The sequence below is a fragment of the Haliaeetus albicilla genome, chromosome 10 (assembly GCF_947461875.1).
Source record: "Haliaeetus albicilla chromosome 10, bHalAlb1.1, whole genome shotgun sequence".
NCBI lineage: Eukaryota > Metazoa > Chordata > Aves > Accipitriformes > Accipitridae > Haliaeetus > Haliaeetus albicilla.
The window spans coordinates 30,962,332-30,982,323 of NC_091492.1; the positions used below are offsets into that span (position 1 = coordinate 30,962,332).

The 19,992-nt window shown below is 52.1% G+C and overlaps 1 protein-coding gene across 7 annotated transcripts; it reads left to right on the forward strand.

Annotated features, from left to right (window-relative positions):
* Positions 1-799: 799 nt before the first annotated feature.
* Positions 800-19,502, forward strand: CAMKK2 (calcium/calmodulin dependent protein kinase kinase 2). 7 transcript variants are annotated; one of them, XM_069794751.1, is made up of 18 exons: positions 800-909; positions 5,693-5,819; positions 6,223-6,712; positions 7,475-7,522; positions 7,956-8,009; positions 8,166-8,217; positions 8,310-8,443; positions 9,088-9,124; positions 9,917-9,938; positions 10,238-10,326; positions 10,568-10,767; positions 10,858-10,911; positions 11,384-11,457; positions 12,023-12,110; positions 12,357-12,452; positions 12,996-13,124; positions 15,693-15,793; positions 16,156-19,502. In XM_069794751.1, exons 3-18 carry the CDS (start codon positions 6,272-6,274, stop codon positions 16,229-16,231), a joined length of 1,695 nt encoding a protein of 564 aa, XP_069650852.1. In that variant the 5' UTR covers positions 800-909; positions 5,693-5,819; positions 6,223-6,271; the 3' UTR covers positions 16,232-19,502. The 7 variants fall into 7 exon arrangements, 5 of the variants coding, with proteins under 5 accessions (XP_069650852.1, XP_069650851.1, XP_069650853.1 ...); XM_069794750.1 differs by lacking the exon at positions 800-909 and adding an exon at positions 1,134-1,287; XM_069794752.1 differs by lacking the exon at positions 800-909 and adding an exon at positions 1,134-1,287 and having other exon boundaries at positions 16,159-19,502.
* The last annotated feature ends 490 nt before the right edge of the window (positions 19,503-19,992 follow it).

Sequence of the window (19,992 nt, forward strand, 5' to 3'; positions counted from 1 at the left end):
TAAAACAGCGACTGTATTCCTAACAGTGAAGAGTAACCCAGCTTTGTGGGAACACTGGTTTTGGTGGCTCACCTCCTCTCAGCTAGGTTTTAATCAGCGCTGAGGAGTTCAATCCAGAAAACAGTTGGAGCACCTGCTATTTTACAGTAAGTGCATAAACCTGATTTTTAGAGTGGCTTTCAAGATCCTGGTCAAAATAGCTGTGTTTAGCCATAAAGCTCACATGGAAGCATGGCTCTACTCTGGGGAGCTCTACAATGTTGAAGCGTTGCCTGCAAACAGGTCTCAAGGCACAACGAGGAAGAGGGTTTGCGCCAGCCATGGTGTTCGCATCTGCTCAAGGTTGAAGGTGTTGCTTCGTGCGAGGAGCTGATCAGAAAACTGCAGGTGAGCTCAGCGCAAGAACGGTGCTTGATGGGAATATTCTCGGTAAGAAAACCCAAATAATTATCAAGGACAAAGTAAGGGAGACGTTTACAAAGGGCTGGTGCCAGCTGGGGAGCTAAAGGCTGTGCCCGTGCGGCAGTGTTGCCTCCGTCCCGGTGCTGCAGAGCTGCAACCTGAGCGGGAGCTGTGCTCGGTGGCCGCTGTGACATTTCCAAACAAGGGCTTTCTAAACCCCCCTTTAGGTGATGATTTCAGAATCCTCAAGCAACCGCTTAGCTGACGCAGGTAACCCAGTTTTGCACCCGGCCGACCTCACGCTGGAAATTCTGCGTTCGCACAAGGGCAGAGGGGAGGAAGCCCCGGCCGAGCACCGGGACGGAGGATGCTGTGGGTTCCGTCCCTGCGGGCCGCGGGGGGCCGGCAGCGGGGCTCGGCTGCGCCCGGGGCCGCGTCCCGGCGCGGCGGGCGGAGGAGCGGGACCGCTCGGGGCAGCCCGGCTGCATCCCGCGGCTGCGCTGCGAGGTAAGGCGAGGCCCCGCGGCCGGAGGGGGAAAGAAAATACCGACCCCCCCCCCCCCAGCCAAAACAAAACCCAAAACAAACCAAACCCCACCACCCCAAAGAACGGCTTACGGGGGGGGGGGGGGGTGGGCGGGCAGGATGCGGGTGCCCGGGGGGGAAACCTCCCCTTCCCCGGGGCGGAGCGGGGCCTCCCTCCCTCCCTCCTTCCCTCCCTTCCTCCCTCCTTCCCTCCCTCCTTCCCTCGCTGCCGCCGCCGGAGCGGAACCGAAAGCGAAGGCGGCGCCGGGCGGCGGCCGCGCTCCGGCCCCGCGGGCGGCGGCGGCTCCGGGGGCTGCGGGGGCCGCTCCCTTCTCCCGGCGGAGCGGCGCGTCCCGCCAGGTCGGTGGTTGCGGGTGCGGGAGGGCCCGGGCGGGGGATGCGCCCGTGGCTGCGGAGACAAAGCCGCGCCCGGAGGGACCGCGACCGGGACCGGGACCGGGAGCGGGCGGCCGGGGCCGGGGCCGGAGATGCCCTCCGAGCAGAAACGGCATCTCCTTCAAAGAGGGCTTTCCCGCGGGGCTGGCAGCCGGCCTGCTCAGGGATTTTGGCGCTGGGGGATCGGTGCTGTCATCCCCCCCCCACCCCCATCCCGCTTTAGGGAGCTGCGCTGTGGCCGCCCGGGCCCCGCCGGCATCCCGCTCCCGCTCGCCTTCGGCCGCCCGCCAGCCCCGACATGTGCCGGTGGTAGAAGGATGGGCCGGCAGCATCCCAGGCTCGGGGATGTGGCAGGGTGGTGGCCGTCCCCGCGACACCAGGGGTGGCACAGACCCTACGCGGCTTCTGCCCGGGGAGGCGAGGGCTCGGAGCAGGGGACCGGGGAGAGTTAGGCCATGGGGTTGGGAAAAGGAGGGGATTTTTGAGGCCAAGGAGCAAGTGAGAGGCCAGGAGGGGATGGAGCTGGTGGAGCGACTGTACAGGGGACAGGTCTCATTAGGAGAAGCCACGGGTTGGGTTGCTGCGGGTGATCGAGCATGGTTAGGAGGTGGGACGCAGCCCTGTGGCCACGTGCACGGCTCGGAGCACGAAGGTAACAGTAAAGCCCCAAAGTGGCGGCGGGATGACGGCAGGAAGCTGGTACGATGGAGCTGTGGGCTGACCGCACGGCTCTGCGATGCTACCATCCCTGGGGACGGGACCAGCTTGTCCTCAGGGCCAGGGGGACCGTGCTGGGGAGGGGATGTGTGGTGGCTGTGGGCGCTGGAGCTGCCTTCACGGCCCCCAACCGGAGAGGCAGCCCCTCTCCCACGAGAAGGAGCCCCGTCCCTTTCCTGGCCCCTCTCCGTGAGCACTTCGTTTTGGGAAAAACAGCCAACAAAACCCAAGAGCCCACCCGTGAGAGCGCCGTGAGGGGTGTCTGATCGCCCAGCACTGAAGGCGGCTGTTATCAGATTGGGGAGGTAATTTGGAGGAGGCTTTGCTTTCAACTCAGCCCTAATGTCTTTTAAGTGGTGTTCACAAAGTGCAGCGCCGCTCTCGTTTCCTCTCTCGTGGGCAGTGCGGGCTGGAGCTATTGTTTCCAGGAGAGCCGGGAACCGCTCGGCAGCACTGGACAAGGTGATGGTGGTGCCCTGAGCTCATCCCGGCCCGAACTCAATGCCATGTCCAGCGCTTACACTCTTGTTTTGGGATGCTCATTTTATATTGCTTAAGCAATATTAGGCGGTATCGTCAAGATTATAAAAAATCTTGGTTAAAGGCGTTTTTTGACTCCTGTTGAAACCTGCCACTGGGTTTTGTACCGTTACAATGCTACCAGCCCGTCTTTGCATTTGTTCCTCGATTCTTTCCACCCTGTGTTGGATGGGCCAGGCAGCACAGAAGGCTCTTCTCTTCACCCCAGGGACGATGAATATCTTCTCTGCTTGGGCACAGGGACACGGCGTAGATGGGGGCTGGGTGCCTGTTTCCAGTATCTCGTTATTTTGGGTGTCCTCTGACTTCTAGAGAAGCCGCTGAGAGATTTTTTTCCATTAAAAGTCAGGCAGGGATGCATATGGTCTTTGTATACTACAGTGACTAATATATTTCTGGCAAGGTCTGCGCTCACCCGTAGGAAGGGAAACTGTGATCGATGCCCCTGTTGCTGCAGATGACACCACTCTTGGCACTGCCGCTTCCACCGCTGACAGTGACCAGGGAAAGCAAAATAGCCACTGGACTCTGCCCAGCGAGAGCCGATAACTGCTCTGCGTGCTCACCCTGGTTAAATTTTAACCGCAGACCTTTGGCCGTAGCAGGGGAAGAATCCTCTGCGAGTAAAATCAGCCTTGGTTTAGGTGGTTTGTGTTCAATTTTGTTATAAACAGCTTTTTTTGCAGTGCGTGAGCTGACCCCCACAGAAGAATGGATGGAGGTGCCACCAAGTCTTACTCCCTTGGGAGGGCCTGACCCTGACACTGTGTCTGGCCTTGCTGGAGGAAAGCGCGTAGAAAGGGAAAGGCGAGTGTGTGGCAGCTGGTGGGAACTGGGGGCACTGTCCCAATGCCCACCCTGCGCCTGGGTAGAGAAGCAACTCTAGGGAGGGAAGGACAGACCAAAGCGTCCGTGCGCTCCGATTTAAATCTGTGCAGCCAGTGCTGGCTAGAAGGTGTCATCCTCTGCGCCCCCCAAAATCGGTCGGCATATTCCCATCTGGAGGTGGCTGCATCCCAGCAGGGACCACACGCTCACAGCAGAGCTGGGGCAGCAGGAGGGGGCTGTAAAAATCACTTCACCCTTGCAGGGGCCGATTTCACTCCCATTTGTTTCCGGTAAAGCCACGTGGACGCTGAGTGAGAGGGAGAGCCGCTGCCAGGGTTTCACAGACCTCTTTTCATTTTAATATCCCTCTCCTTGCTGAATTAGATGCGAGACTGATTGCTTCGATAATCCTGCCGCAGCCGCTATGGGTTATATATGGATTGCAGCCAAAAGCTGTGCCGATAAATCATTCCTATACACCAGGCTGTTATATTTCCTGAGGATTTTGTGGGCATGTGCTGCTTGCTTTTACATAAGGATCTGCTGGAGTTCATACCAGAATGTGCCACTTTTCCCCAGGCAAGGCCCCGGGTGGGTTGGTGAAGCCTGAGCCCCCAGGCTGTATTTCCCCTCTTTGGGTTTATTCCCTCCATTCCAGCTACTTTAGTTTTCCCTCTGGCTGGGAATACGGCTGTTTTCCTCCTCCTTCTCCTCAGCCTCCCTGTGCGCTTATTAAGGAGAACCGGCTGCGTTGTCGTTAGTGGTTATCCCACGTCCCAAGTGGCGGTGTTCAACAGTGGGATCCCACTTTTGAGTTTCTCTCAGGGAAGGTATCATCTCACAGGGCAATTTTTGCAAAGCCTTGTGCAAAGCACACATGCAAAGGGAAAAAACCCTCTGATTTTCCACCCTAGCCGATGTTACGATGATACTTGGATGGCTTTTAGCATGTTTACAGAGCCTGGGCAAGCCTGCTTGAATTAATCAGCCTTGATATGTTTATCCTGGTCAAGCCAATTAACTCCTGCCAGCCAGGGCACGTTTGGCTTTCAAGTGTGGCGGAGAGTTCATAACTCAATTTTGCTCTAGCCCGGCAGAGTTTAGCATGAACCCTTGCAAATTCAGATGCAGGCAATGGTCTGGGGGCAGGACGGGATGCCCGGCCGTGTGGTGCCAATGCCGGGGACCGGTGCTGCAGCCAGCGATGCTCCTGGGGCAGCTTCATCCTGGGGCTGCCCTGATGAGCTGCCTTTTTTGGTGAGGCCGCAGCACACGGTGAGGGTAGAGGCCACAGCATTCGGGATCGGCTTCGGGGGACAGCTATTTATATGTGCGTGCTGGCGGGGTGCCCACAGCAAGCCAGGCAAATGGCAACTGGCCTCAAGATGCATCCCTGCGGGTTCAGGATGAATGGGGGGGGGGGGGGTGTGTGTGTGCTGCCTGTTTATTTTAATCCGTTTTGGGAGTGCATTAAAACATGCTGCCGTGACCACCAGCAGCGCTGGGCAGGAGGGGAGTTTTGCAGCCACGATGCCCAAGACGCAGAGCCCCGGCTCGCCTTGGCTGGTGGCTCCCAGCTCTCTTGCCCAGCAAAGCCCCAGCCGGGAATGGATTCAGCCCCGTGAAACGCGGCGCTTCTGAAATAGTTTGTCCTTGTTGCTGTTCGTCGGCTTATTTATAGCCTTCCCATCCCCTGCATTTTTCTGCGCCTTGAAGCAGCAAGCGGCACCAGGTCGGCTTTAGCTCCGGGCCGATCCCACTCGGGCAAAAAAAAGCTCCAGTTTATAGATTGGTGTTGAAAACAGCAATTAGGCCATTGTGAAGCCTGAAGGAAGGGGAAGACGATTTGATTTCTATACTTGACCCGTAATTTCTGCTGGGCTGATTCAGAGCGGTATTGCTGCGGGTACATCACGGAAACTTCAATGGAGATGAGCAGAGCTAATTTTAACCGGCCGCCTCGCCGAGGTGTGGGAACCAGGCAGAAAACCGCCTCAAACCTTGTTCCTGCTTCTGGGCTGTTTGTTTCGGGATATTTTTTTTTCACTTGCTTCCGCAGCAGCTAGTTAACCTAGAAATTAAAAACAGCACCAACATCACAGCAGGGAAAAGTGATGGTTTACAACCAAACTACCATTGAGCTGCCCTGGCTGCTGTGGGGCACCTGGCATATGTGAATTAACACAGTTTTCTCCCCTTTTTAAATTATTATTTGTTTGATTTTTTTTTTTTTTTTTTTTTAATTCTTTGTTGCTAACAGGCTTGTTTTCTCATTTTTCTCAAGGTTCAAGAACCTGATTTTTGCACAGGAGGCCGTAGGGAACCTGGGGCAAGGAAGAGAAATTGCTGGCAGTGACGGGCTGCAGGAGGAGGCAGTGAGCCGGGGCGGCTGATCCTGCACCCCGCGCTTGGTAAGCGGGTCCCTATGCCCCTGAACTGCTTCATTTGGGGGATGTTTGGCAGAGATGTGCCTGCTCCAACTGTGGGACCAAGCAGTAAAGCAGGAAACCAGGCGGTATTTATACCAGTATAGTGCAGGGCCGAATCCTGCCCCTGTAAAATACCCCTTTTGGGGTATTTCCATAGCGGAGGTGATGGGGTTGTTATTCCCTGGAGGTGTTTAATTCAAGGGGGTGGAAGGAGCTGGGGTCTGCCCTGTGGCAGGGTGGGTGCACGTCCCGGTGCCATCCTGCGCCACTGCACCTTGGCTTTACGATCCCCTGTGGGATGAATAAATTAATGTGTAGAGTAACAACCGGCGGGAGGAAATCCTGCTTTCCAGGGGAGCCCGGCTGAGCCGCCCTGTGTTTGCAGGCTTGCCTCCCCATCGCAGCGTGGCCGGCATGAGGCTGTCGGTCGCACCATGCCATCATGCGTCCCCGGCAGCTTGCCCACCCCACGGCCCCTCTGCCGTGACGGAGGCTGCGGCCACCGAGCACCCGGGGAGCTGCGGGACCCCCTGCCGCTGAACCCCCACCGCCCCGGCATGGCCTCGCTCATCGTGGTGACCGAGTACGACGCGACGGGGAGCGCGAGTGGGGAGGAGGAGGAGATGAACGCAGCCGGCAGCGAGGGTTTTGGGGATGGCCGGGAGCCGAGGGCGAAGCTGCACCTCTCCGGCCGAAAGCTCTCCCTGCAGGAGCGGTCGCAGCCTGCCCGCTCGCCCGGGACCGGCGACGGCGCCAACGAACGCTTCATCTACCCATCCCTCCCTTACTCTCCGGTGACGTCCCCCCACTCCTCCCCGCGGCTGCCACGGCGGCCGACGGTGGAGTCGAACCGCGTGTCCATCACGGGACTCCAGGTGAGGGGGAATCGTTGCTGCTCCCACGGTTCTCCTGCCCCCGTCTGCCTGGTTTCCGTCCCCCTGGCATTGCTTTTCGCTTGTGTTTTGGGGATAAAACCCTGCGGCATGTCCGCAGATGCACAGCAGGACGTCCTGGTCCGTCCTGGTCCATCCTGGGCCATGGGGACAGCCCTCGGGGAGGTGGGTCTCAACGGCTCACGGCTTTTCCTGCCTTTTGCAGATGCTGCCAGCTCTGGCGGCTGCGTTTCGGGGGAGCCGGCGGTGTACCTTGGTTTTCTTTTTCTCTCCCTTAAAAATAAAAAAAAGAGAGAGACCCAGTGAGATCTAAAGAGAAAATGGCCCTGCTTGCCCCCAGCCCGCCAGCGCTGACAGAAACCAGGCAGCAAGCGGCTGCTTTGCCCATAAGAAATAAAAATACTCTGCACCGGGTCACTGGCATTAAACCCCTCGGGGCTCTCCCGGCTGCTGATCCCCACCACCGCCTGCCCGTCCTGTGCTCTCGTTCCACGTGAGCGGACGATATTGCCCGCCCGGCCGTTAACGTTCGCAATTAGCCATCTATAAACACACTGACGCGTGGCCAGACAGCTGGCGTTTATGGCTCATGAATCAAAGCTGTCCAGCCCCAAGCAGGTGCCCAGGCGGAGCAGAACAGGGCGTGAGTTTGCAGAGAAAAGTTTTGCTGAAGATTTAAAAAGAGGAGAGCAAAGGTGAACGGTTTTGTGGCTCGTGTTCGACCCCCCCTCTCTCTCCCTGCAGGACTGTGTGCAGCTCAACCAGTACAAGCTGAAGGACGAGATCGGGAAGGTGAGTAATGGCCGGGTTTGGGGTGGGATGGGGGAATTCGGGGTAGGAGGGTGTTGGACTTGCTCTTGCTTTCCATCCGGTGAGACGGCAAGTTCAGCCGCTCACCACCGCAGCTCAGCCGGCTCCTCGCTGCAACACCAGTCTCTTCTGGGTGGTACCAATTAAATTGTATATTTAAAAAAAATTATTATTAATATTCCCCATTCCCCCTCCCTCCCATGAAAAGGGGCATTTGAAGCTTTTCTTTGCTGGTGGTGGGATGCCAGACCATACACCCTGCTACTCCCAGTGTCACCCACCAGCTCTGTGGGGTCCCCATGGGGCTGGGTTTGTGGGGGAGCCCGGAGCCTGGTTTGGTGCTGGGGTTGTTTGTTTTTTTTTTTTTTTTTTTGACTGTTCTTAACTGGTTCCCCATGGCTGTGCCCCTCTCTAGGGCTCCTACGGGGTGGTGAAGCTGGCCTACAATGAGGATGATAACACCTACTATGTGAGTAGTGCACAGCCCCGGAGCCCACAGTGAGGCAGGTGGGATGGGATGGATCCCCTCCACTGACTCCCTGCCCAGCTCCCTGCCAGCCCCATCCCGCCGGTGCTGTTTTATCCTTGATTTGCCCTAAATCCCACATTTTTTCCCCTCTTGCAGGCAATGAAGGTTCTCTCCAAAAAGAAGCTGATGAGACAGGCGGGCTTCCCCCGTAAGTGGCACGAAAGTGTTAGGGTGGGGGATGCTTTGGGGACCCCAGGAGCTCATTCCTGACTGATCTTCCCATCTTGACCTTTCCCACAGGCCGCCCGCCGCCCCGGGGGGCCAAAGCTGCCTCTGAGGGCTGCGTGCAGCCCAAAGGGCCCATCGAACAGGTCTACCAGGAGATCGCCATCCTGAAGAAGCTGGACCACCCGAATGTGGTGAAGCTGGTGGAGGTGAGCGCTGGTCAGCCCCTTCCCAAAACCCACCTGGAGCGTGAAGGAGCCTGGATGCTGCAGGGATGGGCTACATGTTGGCTTGGGTGGAGGGGAATGACCACAGAGGGACTGGGATGACCATGGCAGGTCCTGCCTTTGGGAGACTCGTGTTTTTCCCTGGTTTAAAATGTTTTTTTATTCCCACCTCCCAAAAGAGGATTTTTTTTCTTCCCTGCCCAGAAAGGAAAATGCAGCAAAATGTTGCTTCCTTGGAGGAAACAAGTGCTCAAATGGGTTTTGGGGAGGAACTGGTGTTTCTGCGGGTTCTGCAGTGCAGCCGCCCTGCCCTCTGCCCACTGACTGTATGAAACGGTCCAAAAATCAAGAATTAAGGATATATAGGCTGGAGTGTATTTGACTCATGAGTCAGATGATACTTCCTGTGTAGTCTAAATATTTACTTCCTTGAAGTACAGCTATGTCTCTGGCCCCTTTTTTTTTTTTTTTCCTCACCCCTTGTGGGTAGAAGCTTGGAGATTAGCAGACCGTCCTAATGGTGCAGATGGTGCAGAATTGGGATGGCTGCTAAATAAAAAAATCACAGTGTTTAATTTGCAAGGGTTTTTGGTGCTGTTTAATTGCCTTTCTGCTTCTTTCGGCAGGTCCTGGATGACCCCAGCGAGGACCACCTGTACATGGGTAACTGCCCACTGCCCTGCGGTGCTCGCAGGGTGCCAGCGGGATGAGGGTTTGCTGGGCCAAAGGATTCCTCCTGTGTTTTGGGGTGGCTGCATGCAGGGTTGGGTCTCTCCTCCAGACCAGGTATGGCCTGGATGTTCTGGAGGATCAAATCCCCTCAGAGTAAACGGGATCCAGTCTGGGTTCAGAAAGGAGATAGGAGTGCTTTAATTTGACATCAGGGCAAGCTTTGCCATGAGAGGCACCAACATTTATATTCTCAGCTTTGAAGCCAGGCTGCTAGAAAGTAGCTTGATTTCTTTGGCTTTGAGAACAGGGCACATATTAATTATCCACGGTACAAATGAGCCACTTCCCAACCTGTCTTGCAGACTGCAGTGGTTTGCTTGATGTAAATACACACACTTTTGGAGGAGGCATTTTTTTTCCCAGCATTTATGTTCAGCCCGTACTAGCGGAGGAGCGTGCGATGCCTTCGTGGCCAAGCGCAGAGGTTTGCTCGAGGTGTGGGCCTGGCCTTGGTCTTGCAGGCAAACTGAGGGTTTCAGGGTGCCGTGCAGGGGGTGTTTCGTGACGCTGAAGCTGCAGCACAGAGGAGGTAGTTGGCAGCATCCCCTTAATTGGAGACAGAAGCAGGCAAAACGGCATGTGCCTTGCATAGTATAGCATCTCCTTTTTTAAAAAAACTAAATTGTTTTCATCATTTTTGTCATAAACTTCTGTGCTGGGACTGTCCTTGCAGGAGCTCTAACTTGTAAGTGATCAGTAACCACTTTTTCTTTTGTGTTTCAGTGTTTGAACTGGTGAAGCAAGGGTGAGTACTGAATTCCAGATTTAAACCTACTAAAGCATGAACGTGAGATGGGTTTGTGGGTGACACAGCTTGACCACCTGAGGCGGGCACGGGGTGCAGAGGCAATGGGGAGGTTCATAGTGTTTCCCCTATGGGTTTGGGTCTCCCCTATGGTCTCCCCACCCCAGTTACAGCTGTGTACACCCTGTATGTGCCTGCGTTCGGGGCTGCATGCTGTTGCCGCATGGCGGCAAAGCCTCCAGGACCTGTTTTGGCACATCCAGATGGGAAACGAGCTCCATTCTCTGTTGCCTTTGCAGCCCCGTGATGGAAATCCCAACCCTGAAACCCCTCAGCGAGGACCTGGCTCGGTTCTACTTCCAGGATCTGATCAAGGGTATTGAATACTGTAAGTATCTGTGCAAAAACGATGGGATTTCTTATTTTTATTTTTTTCTAAACACCTGGGGCTGGACTTTCTGCTGATGCGTGGTGCTGTTTCTGATGGCTCATGCTACTGCACAGGGTTTTTTGAAGCTAGGGCTGGTCATGATGTTAGCAGAAAGGCTTACACCTGTGCCGGGGCTTTATGGCTCTTTTACTGCAGTCCAGTGCTGCTGCTGAATTGCTTGTTTTTCCTCTGGCTGCAGTGCACTATCAAAAGATAATCCACCGGGATATTAAACCTTCCAACCTCCTTGTGGGGGAAGACGGGCACGTCAAGATCGCCGACTTTGGAGTCAGCAATGAGTTCAAGGGAGCCGATGCCCTCTTAACCAACACGGTGGGTACCCCCGCCTTCATGGCGCCGGAGACGCTCTCGGAAACCAGGAAAATCTTCTCTGGAAAGGTATTTAATAGCAATTTGAGGGGTTTTGGACTAATCTTCCTTGCACAGGCTGTCTGTTGCAGATCTAACTATGCTTTCTTTCCTCTGCAGGCTTTGGATGTCTGGGCCATGGGGATCACACTGTACTGCTTTGTGTTTGGGCAGGTAATGACATGGATTTTTCAGCACTGTTGGTGGTCCGGGGGGGGTTTGGCGTATGCCTCCCACGTGCCAGGTACACAGTGGGTTTTTGCTTCCCATAACCCTGTTTGAGCAATGGGGTATTGCCAAGGGGAGACGGGGTTCTGTGGGTGGAAATGGGAAACTGCCTGTCCGTGGGATGGGTGCAGCCAAAAGGGCCATGTTTCTCTTTTTCTCCAGGGAAGAAATTCTGTGCCTGGCCAGATTTTTTTAGGAAGGGAGTTGCTGTAGTAATTTGGTCATTTTTAGTCAAATATTATTTTCATTGCATTTAAAAGAAGTCGTTGATATAATAGGAAATCTTCTGGTATTTCCCTATAACTGGCTCCCTGCTCTCCTTCAAACCCTACAAGATCCTGATGCTCAGCTGGCCACCTCACTGCTGCTTCTTAACAGAGGTTGTTGCTTTTCTCATTGCTCTTTTTCTTGGCGGTAGTGCCCTTTTATGGATGAAAGGATCCTGAGTTTACACAACAAAATCAAGACCCAAACGTTGGAGTTCCCAGACCAGTAAGTACTCAAAAAAAACCAAAACCCAAACCCCTCAGCCTTTATTTTGAAGCTCATTTGAGCTGTTTCTCAGGCACTGCCTGGGTGGGGCTGGCCCTGCTCTGCTGCGGTTTTGCAGAACTCAGGCTCTGAGCCCTTCAGTTGGCCCTCGGCCCTGGAAAACTTCCTTTGCATTAAATAGGAAGGCAACGTCTCTTGGTTTGCAGTTGCCAAAGAAGGAGCGATTGAAGCTGCAGAGGTGTTTAGGGGAATGGATTAACCTCTGCAGTTGCTGCCTGTTGGGTTTCAGTCTGGATGGAGTTGGTGTCGGGCTCTCCCAGCCCCGTACATATGGGATCATGCTTTGGATTGCCCAAAAAGGGGATATTTTGCTTCCCTGGGGGGTTTTGGGAGGAAGGGCTGCATGGCACCTGGGTGCACAAGTACACGGAGCCGCATCCCTGCCAGGGCTGGCATCCAGCCCCAAGTTGCCTGGGAAGGACCTGCAGTAGCTGGCACCAGGGTGAAAAAGGGAGGCAGCATCCAGCCCCTTCCCCGCCTCATCTCTCCCCTCTCCTTTCCCCAGGCCAGAAGTTACAGACTTCTTGAAGGATTTGATTACACGGATGTTGGATAAAAATCCCGAATCTAGGATTTCGGTCCCAGAAATCAAGGTACTGACCCAGCCCCCTGGTGTTGGCTGTGGCTTCACTTCTCTTGGGTTCTCCTTGCTCGGCTTTTTTTGGGAGTCAGTTTGATCGCGCCAGGCTAGGTCCTCCCCCTGTGCCCAGGGCCCCTGGGCAGGTAAGTCCCAGCTCCTTCCCCTGCTCCGGGACCTGCTCAGCTTTGGGACCTTTGGTGCCTACAGAAGTCACAGGCAAAAGGAAATCCCCTGAGTACAGTATTTCCTCTGCTACCAGGAAAGTACTGTGCAACAGCCTTTCGCAGGAGATTTCTGGTCCTCTGCCCCTGCGGGAGCCTGGAAGGGCCGAGAAGCTGAGAAAATGGAGACTAAGGTAGGGGGAAAGGATTGCGGGGGAATTGCTGAACCGTTTTGTGCTCCTGCAGCTGCCCAAGACGCCAGGTGTGTGGGCAAGGAGAAGGAGGGGGTTCTGCCTTCTGTCATGGATTTTCAGGTCCAAGACTAGGGCTTGGTGGGTCTCCCCATCACTACTGCTCATATGTATGGTCTGCAATAAATCGCTCCTGCCTCTTGGTGCTGTGTCATCCATAAGATGAGAGTGAAAATAGGTCTTCGCCTCTAAAACTCACTGAGATGCCCAGTGCTGTAGGTCACCGAGGTTATTGCTCAGTTGTGTAGATGGGGCGGCCAGTGCTGGCGCTGGACGAGGGATTTTCTGCTCCAGGCTGAGCCATTCCCAGCGGTGCCGGGCTGAGCTGGCTCACCAGTGAAATGGCATGTCTCTCCCCTGCTCCCTGGTATTTCAGGAGCTCGTAGGGGCCATAGTTTGGGCGAGGAGATGCGTTTGCCAGGCTTGTGTTGTTTGAGTTACAAAAAAGAGGAAATCATTCCTGACAGGCTGTGTTATTAATTGAAGTTGCACCCTTGGGTCACCAAGAACGGAGCGGAGCTGCTGCCCACAGAGGATGAGAACTGCACCCTCGTCGAGGTGACGGAGGAGGAGGTGGAGAATTCGGTCAAGCACATCCCCAGCCTGGCCACCGTGGTGAGTACGAGGGAGGTGATGGTCTGTGGGCACACACCAGGGTCCGTGCTGCCTCCTGGGTAGGTCCAGAGCAGCTGGAGGTTGCTGCTGAAGAGCAGAAGCGTTGGGCAGGATTAGAGCAAAAACTTTCCCTCTCTCAGAAAAAAGCGCTGCAAGATGGGGTCTCAGCGTCTCGCTGGAGGTGGCCGTACCCCACAATGTGGGGCAATATTTCAGAGCAGTCCGAAAGGGACCCATCAGTGGGTTGCCAGTCTCCACGCTTGAGCTGGCTGCCTAAATATTGCTGCATTTGCTCAGGGTAAAAGAGCATCTGGTCCAGGACCTGCCCGTGGCTGGGAGGGGGTGTTTCGGCCAGGCACGAGGAGCTCCTGCCCTGCTCTGCCCAGCCGGCCACAGGGGCTGCGGGAGCTTCCCGGGATGGAGATTTTATCTGGGCCACGGCGTGCACCAGCCCCCGCCTGGAGCTATTCTTGGTGAATTCATCTCCTCTCTTTTCAAGCTCATATTTTTATTCTCTGCAACCCGCTGTGGTGGTGAGAACCACAGTGTAAGCCTGCCCTGTTTGGAAAGTGAAATCCTTTTGGGGTTTGAACCTAATGATTTCTTTAGGTGCCCACTAGCCCTTACACTAGGAGAAACAGCAAGCAACCATTTGCAGTTCCCTGGTGTGGCATTATCTGCCTGTAGACACCCAGGCTGTGATTTTTGGAAGTACAGGTCTCCCTTTGAAGCTCCTTTTCCATCTCATGGCTGTGCCCACATCTGGCTCCATTTCTGGAGCTCTCTACCTGTTGTGGTTTAATCCCAGCCAGCAACCAAGCACCACGCAGCTGCTCAGTCACTCCCCGCCACCCAGTGGGATGGGGGGGGAGAATCAGCGGGAAAAAAGGTAAAACTCGTGGGTTGAGATAAGAACAGTTTAATAGAACAGAAAGGGGAAAAAATAATAATGATAGTAATAACAATAATAAAATGACAATAATAATAATAATAGGATTGGAATATACAAGTGATGCACAATGCAATTGCTCACCACTCACCAACTGATGCCCAGTTAGTTCCTGAGCAGCGATCCCCCCACAGGCCAGCTCCCCCCAGTTTATACACTGGACATGACATCACATGGTATGGAATACCCCTTTGGCCAGTTCGGGCCAGCTGCCCTGGCTGTGTCCCCTCCCAAATTCTTGTGCCCCTCCAGCCTTCTTGCTGGCTGAGCATGAGAAGGTGAAGAATCCTTGACTTGGTGTAAACACTCCTTAGCAACAACTGAAATCATCTGTGTGTTATCCACATTCTTCTCATACTGAACCCAAAACATAACACTATACCAGCTGCTAGGAAGAGAATTAACTCTATCCCAGCTGAAACCAGGACACTCCCACTTCGGTACTCTGCAGAAGTGTCTTCAACTGCAGATACATTAATATGCAAATGTGCCTTGCGCTGCTGAAGCTGAAAAAGCAGATCTTGCTCTAAACACATCACCATTGATGAAAGGGGTTTCCCCTTTCTCCTGTTTGGAGGTGACTTGCAGGGGTGCAGCAGAGGACGCCTCAGTGCTCCCAGCCCTGTTGATAATCCAGGTGTGTTTAGCACAGCTCAGGGCAAATGAGCTTTTACTGTGACTCTTGCCTCTTAAATAACGCACTGCCTCCAGGCAGATCTTGTATTTTCCCATTTGCATTTGTTCTTCAAAATTATCCTCCGGTGCCTGATCTTTGTGCATCCACCTGCAGGTGTTAGCACTCGAGTACGAGATTCACGTGGCTTTGACTCTCGCATAAAATGCCTTCCCCCGCGGGACCCTGCTGGCATGCGCGTTTCAGATGTGTAAGGGCTCTCGGTGCACTGTGGTGAGCAGATAAATCGGGCACAGAGGGACAAGAAGCAATATCAAATGAAGCCAGGGGTTCCCAGAGCAGGATTCACATGCTGAGGCAGGGTCCAGTGCTGCTCATGTTGTTCTCTGCTCCCACCAGCAAAATAATTTGGGGGATGCCCGGGAAGAACTCCGATGCTTGCTCTGTTCCCGGCAGTCTCTGACTGCAGCTGACGCTGGGTAACTCTGCATTTTGCAGCCAAAGCTAGACAAACGGCCAATTTTTCAGCTTGGTTTTGGTAAACGTTAAGGCAAAATTGTGCTGGTTCCTTCCTTCCCCTCTCCCTTTCCAATGAATTCTTCTACCAGGTAATTGTGGGGAACTGGGAATTTGCAGGTTCTGGATGCAGTAATCAGTAAAACCTACTTCTGGGGCGGAGAAAATCTTCCCAGACTTGGCTTTGCTCTCCTTTCCAGCTTCTCACACCTAGTGTAGCTCTCATTGGTGTGTTCAGTTGTTGTACCGTGGGTTTCAGATGAGGATACAGCCTCTGTATTAAGCAGCTGGAGACTTGTAAACACACTTCCTTCTGGGTTTTTTTTTTTGTTGTGTTTTTTTTTTAAAAAGGAGAAGTTTGACTTGTTTTCACTAGTTTTCTTAATTACTTGGGCATGAGGGCTGGATGTTCCTGTTGCTCTTGAGTGAAAGGGAAGCATCCCTGACAAACTCCAATCTGGTCTTGCAGATTTTGGTGAAAACGATGATCCGGAAGCGATCCTTTGGGAACCCATTTGAGGGGAGCAGGAGGGAGGAGCGGTCGTTGTCTGCCCCCGGGAACCTGTTGCCGTAAGTGTCATCACCTTGCCTCGGTCCAAAAAAGATATTTGCAGCTTGTCTTAATGCTCTGGAGATCACTGCAGAGCACAGGAGGAGAATTTGAGGAGGTGGGCTTTGAATCTTTTGGGGGGGGCCATGTTCACACACCCTCTGTCTGACCCATAACTGCTTTGTGGGATGATTTTTGTGGCATATCCTGCCCCTCTGCATCTTTTTATGGCCCCGCTAGCATGTGACAGGGGAGCTGGGGGGAGATGACACGTGCTCAGGGTCCCAGAGATCCCGTGGTGGGAAGGGGCAGATGCTGGTGTCTCATTGCTTGCTTTGCCTTTTCCTGAGTCGCTCAGCAACTGCTTTATTTCCTTTTAAAGCAGGAAACAAGGCAGTGAAGATAATCTGAAGTGTAACGACTTGCCCAATGTGGGAGAGGAGGAACTTCTTTCGTGAACATCGACTTTATGGTTCTGTTGAGCAACTTGGTCCAGGGCACCTTGTTAAAGTGTGCAGCTGAGGATGAGCGACATTAACAGAGCTTACACCAAACACAGCATGACATGGCGCTATTTCAGTATAATGCTGGATGTAGAGCTTACATAGCAGCATGTTATAAGACATCCGACTACTTGTCATAAACATTGAACATCTCCAATCGCTTGGACTGCTGACTTCTTGTGGGAAAGGCGCTGGCTGATAGCAGAAAGGTGAGCTATCGTGTTGAGCAGCAACAGTGCTTTGCAAAAAAAAAAAAAACCAACCAAACGAAAATGCATTTGGAACTGCTTTTACCTGGTTTTAATGCCAAATAATTTCTGGGGACTAACGCCAGCATCCCAGGGGTGTTGTATGCCCATCACAGAGTCGGTGGGCACACGCAGAAGGGTGAAGCTTTTGCCAAGTGGCATACACAGCAGTAAAACTACACGTGTGCACTTTGAGAGTTCACAACCTACCGGAAATGTTGTTGCATCTATTTCTCGTCATTCTGGTTTGTTTTTAATTGACACCTTTTTAACTGCATGGGAACAAAGCAAAAACCCACCTTTTCAGCTTTTTAAAGAATGCCTACCTTTGTGAGCCAAGTTATATTAAACAGCATCTTTGGGATATTCAGAAAGTGAGGTTAATTACCTTCTAAGGTAATTAACGCCTTTTCTAAGGTCTTGGCATGGCTAGGGCTTGGTAGGTTGTGTATTCAGTGTATGAAGGGAAAAGGTATTTAAGGGCTTAAGTTCAGTCTGAACTATTTTTGCTGCAGATATATGAGTGAAAGGTGGTGTTTAGCTGAATGTTTGTTTTGAACAGCAGAGGAAGCACTAGTAACAGTTTGTTTCTAAATCTTTTACTTGATTGAGGTAGATATATTATTAAATATAAAATTCAGGGTAAAATCCTTCACTTCCATGTACATTACATGGTTTACTACAATTAAAAATAATACAACTTATGCTATTTTTTAAGTATAGACTTAGGGCTTGCTTAGAATTTAAGATCTTAATGAAATACTTAGATTAGCTAGTAATTTTCAAATAAACTTTTGTTTTCCAAACTCTTAATCTGGATTTTGGGGCCAATGCTATGTATTTTTTGCAAGTTCGTTACCAGTAATTTGTGAATGCCTGTGGATCAGAGGCTTGTTAGTAAATTAAGTGTATACCTAATTCATGGGTTGTTTCTTATGAAAAGCTCTTTCACCTTCAGTCAGATTACTCTGATTATTTTGTGGTGCTTGTAAAAAAATAATAATCTACCGTGTGGTGGGAGAGATTCTGATGTCCAGACTCACTTTCCCAAGTTCTCTGTGCTCGGACAAAGCTGGAGAACAGCAGAGTGTGGGTGAGCTGGAGAAGAGTCAGGGTTTGCTTCAGGAAAGGGGTCATGGTAAGTACAGTTGTTTTAAGGATGGAGCGTGGGACAGGGAGGGGGGAAAGGTCTGACTTCTTCTCTTTTTAGTCTGATGTGGTTGTGTGACCTTGAACAAGGCATTTAAAAGGATGGTGTACCTGAAAGAGGGGGAGGATTCAAATGTCCCAAGCATGTAAGGGACTGCTAAGGCATAATTCTTTGCCCCGAGGAAGAAGGCAGTAGGAGACACCCAAGTATTTTGATTAATGGTAAGATCTCTGCCTGCTAACCCTGGCCATGGGTGCCCTGCCTTTAGGAAGTGACTGTCCCCTTGTCTTCCTTTATCTTGGGCATCGCAAGCAGCAGTGCGCTGAGGTCCTTGGCCTCGCTGTAGTCGGACCTGGCTGGCTAATTCCTGGTTGGGACAGGTCATTGTTAAAGCCAGGACAGTGTTAGCAAGTGTGCAGGTGCCTACACAAACTGTTCCTTACATCTTTTGATCACTTAAAGCAATGCTCCCCCTAAATGGCAATTTATTACCAAAACATTGTGCTCCTGGCCTCTCTCTAAAGCCAGTGACAACAGTTTGTGGTTTAGGAGCAGTACTATGGAGTTTGGAGCCATAAGACATGCACTGTTTTCCTCCCATTTTAGTCCGAGGCTATGCCAAAGCCCTGCAGCTTCAGCTACGGGAAAACCAAACAGGTAACTTGGGTGCCAGCACTACTACAGCCACCTGCTCGCCCTTTCCTCAACAGGACTTTTCACTGCGGAAATGTGTGCGAGTGGGCAGCTTCGTTCTCTAACCCTGTAAATGGACTTGTTCTGCCAAAAAAAAAAAAAATTAAAAAAAATAGGGGATCTGATTATTTGTAGCTGGTGCATAGTAATGTGTGTGGTGTGTTTTTGTTCAAGGTGAGTTGTAGAGATGCTCTGTGCTGTGTATCTCCAGTTTGTGATTTGTCAGGTGCCTAGCGAGACAGTTTACATTTACCAAACAGGCTTGGCAGGTGCAACACAGCTTCTAAACAGAATAAGCTGTACCAGTTCCTCGATGCCCAGCCCCATAGTCACTGGGCCTCAGATGTTACCGTAGATCAGTGTCTTATGGCTAGCACGGGCTTGGTTTGTAAGGATTGTAAAGCTCAGCGCTTCCCTAAGGGGTGCTCCAAAATGATTGTCTCAGTGCCAGCTCTGGTAGGGCTGCAGCCAAATGCACATTTCTGAAAGAAACTCAAAGTAGATTTTTCTTGTTGATTAGTTCTGTTGAAAGCATAAAGCGTGGCTGTGTGAGGAAGATCTATCTAAATGCATGACCTGTTAGAGAAGCTGTACTGTATCTATAAATCTGCTCAGTTCCCTAGCTGCTGTTCCGTAGTAGTGAAGCTAGCTTTTTTTTTCCTTATAGTGAAGTAAATATTTTGCTTGTGCCTTGGAACTGGGCTGTAGCTTGATTTCCCTAACTCCCTTCCTTTCAAGCAAGCCCAGTGCTGACTGTAGGCTTAATGCTGGGTACTAAGCCTTTTTGGCTCTGAAAGCACACAGGAAAGTGCTAAGGGGAAACCAGGCCTCTTGTCTGAGTAGTTTTTCTTGGTGGTCCCCTCTTACCTGTCAGGCAATTGATCTGTTTCTTTTCTAAGGTCCTGAACTATTGCTGATTTTTATACTGTTTGTTTAATGACCAAGGCTTGTGGTTCATTCCTACCCCTTTATTATGCATTTAACTTTATCAGGTGTATCAAGTTTAAATACTGTGTATTTACCACTTTTAAATTATATTACCTAAGAAGAAAGAAAAAAAAAAACAATTAAGTGTTTTTCCACACAGCTGTTCCAGCTTCTCTGTACAAGTTGAAATAAATGACATGCAACCAAACCCAGAGTTAGTTGATCAAGTGGAACCATTATCCTGTTTGACTGGTCTTTATCAAGCTATGAGAGTTTGCTTGTTGGAGGAGGAGCCTGAAAGCACCTTCTTGTGTTAGCGAAGTCTGGTGCTCCACCATTACTGGGGATCCTGGGCTAGACAAGACCACAGTAGCTGTAGCCATTGCATAATCCAAATTGAGCCATTCACATGCACATACTGGAGCGCTGACTCTTGGAAAGGCACCATCTGAGTTGGGACACTCAGCTTAGTGCTCAGCAGCAGTAGGCAAATAAAGAATAAAACAAAACAGTAATGCTGTAGCAAACCCACTGCGCTGCTGGAAAAAGGCAGCAAAGCCCCAGCCAGGATGCTGGAGGTATGGAATATATCCCAGGGCTCTGTAATACTAGAAATGGTTCAGAGAAAGGAAAGAGCTGTACCTTGCATGCCAGCGTGATCACTCTAGGTGCTCAAGGCCATGTGAAGATAAAAGCCA

Excerpts from the sequence above, each read along its gene's own strand:
- CAMKK2 (XM_069794751.1), top strand. The coding sequence starts at position 6,272 with ATGCCATCATGCGTCCCCGGCAGCTTGCCCACCCCACGGCCCCTCTGC. Across the intron at positions 10,768-10,857 it reads GGAAAATCTTCTCTGGAAAG|GCTTTGGATGTCTGGGCCAT; the intron begins GTATTTAATAGC and ends TTTCCTCTGCAG. Across the intron at positions 12,111-12,356 it reads TTTCGGTCCCAGAAATCAAG|GAAAGTACTGTGCAACAGCC; the intron begins GTACTGACCCAG and ends CTCTGCTACCAG.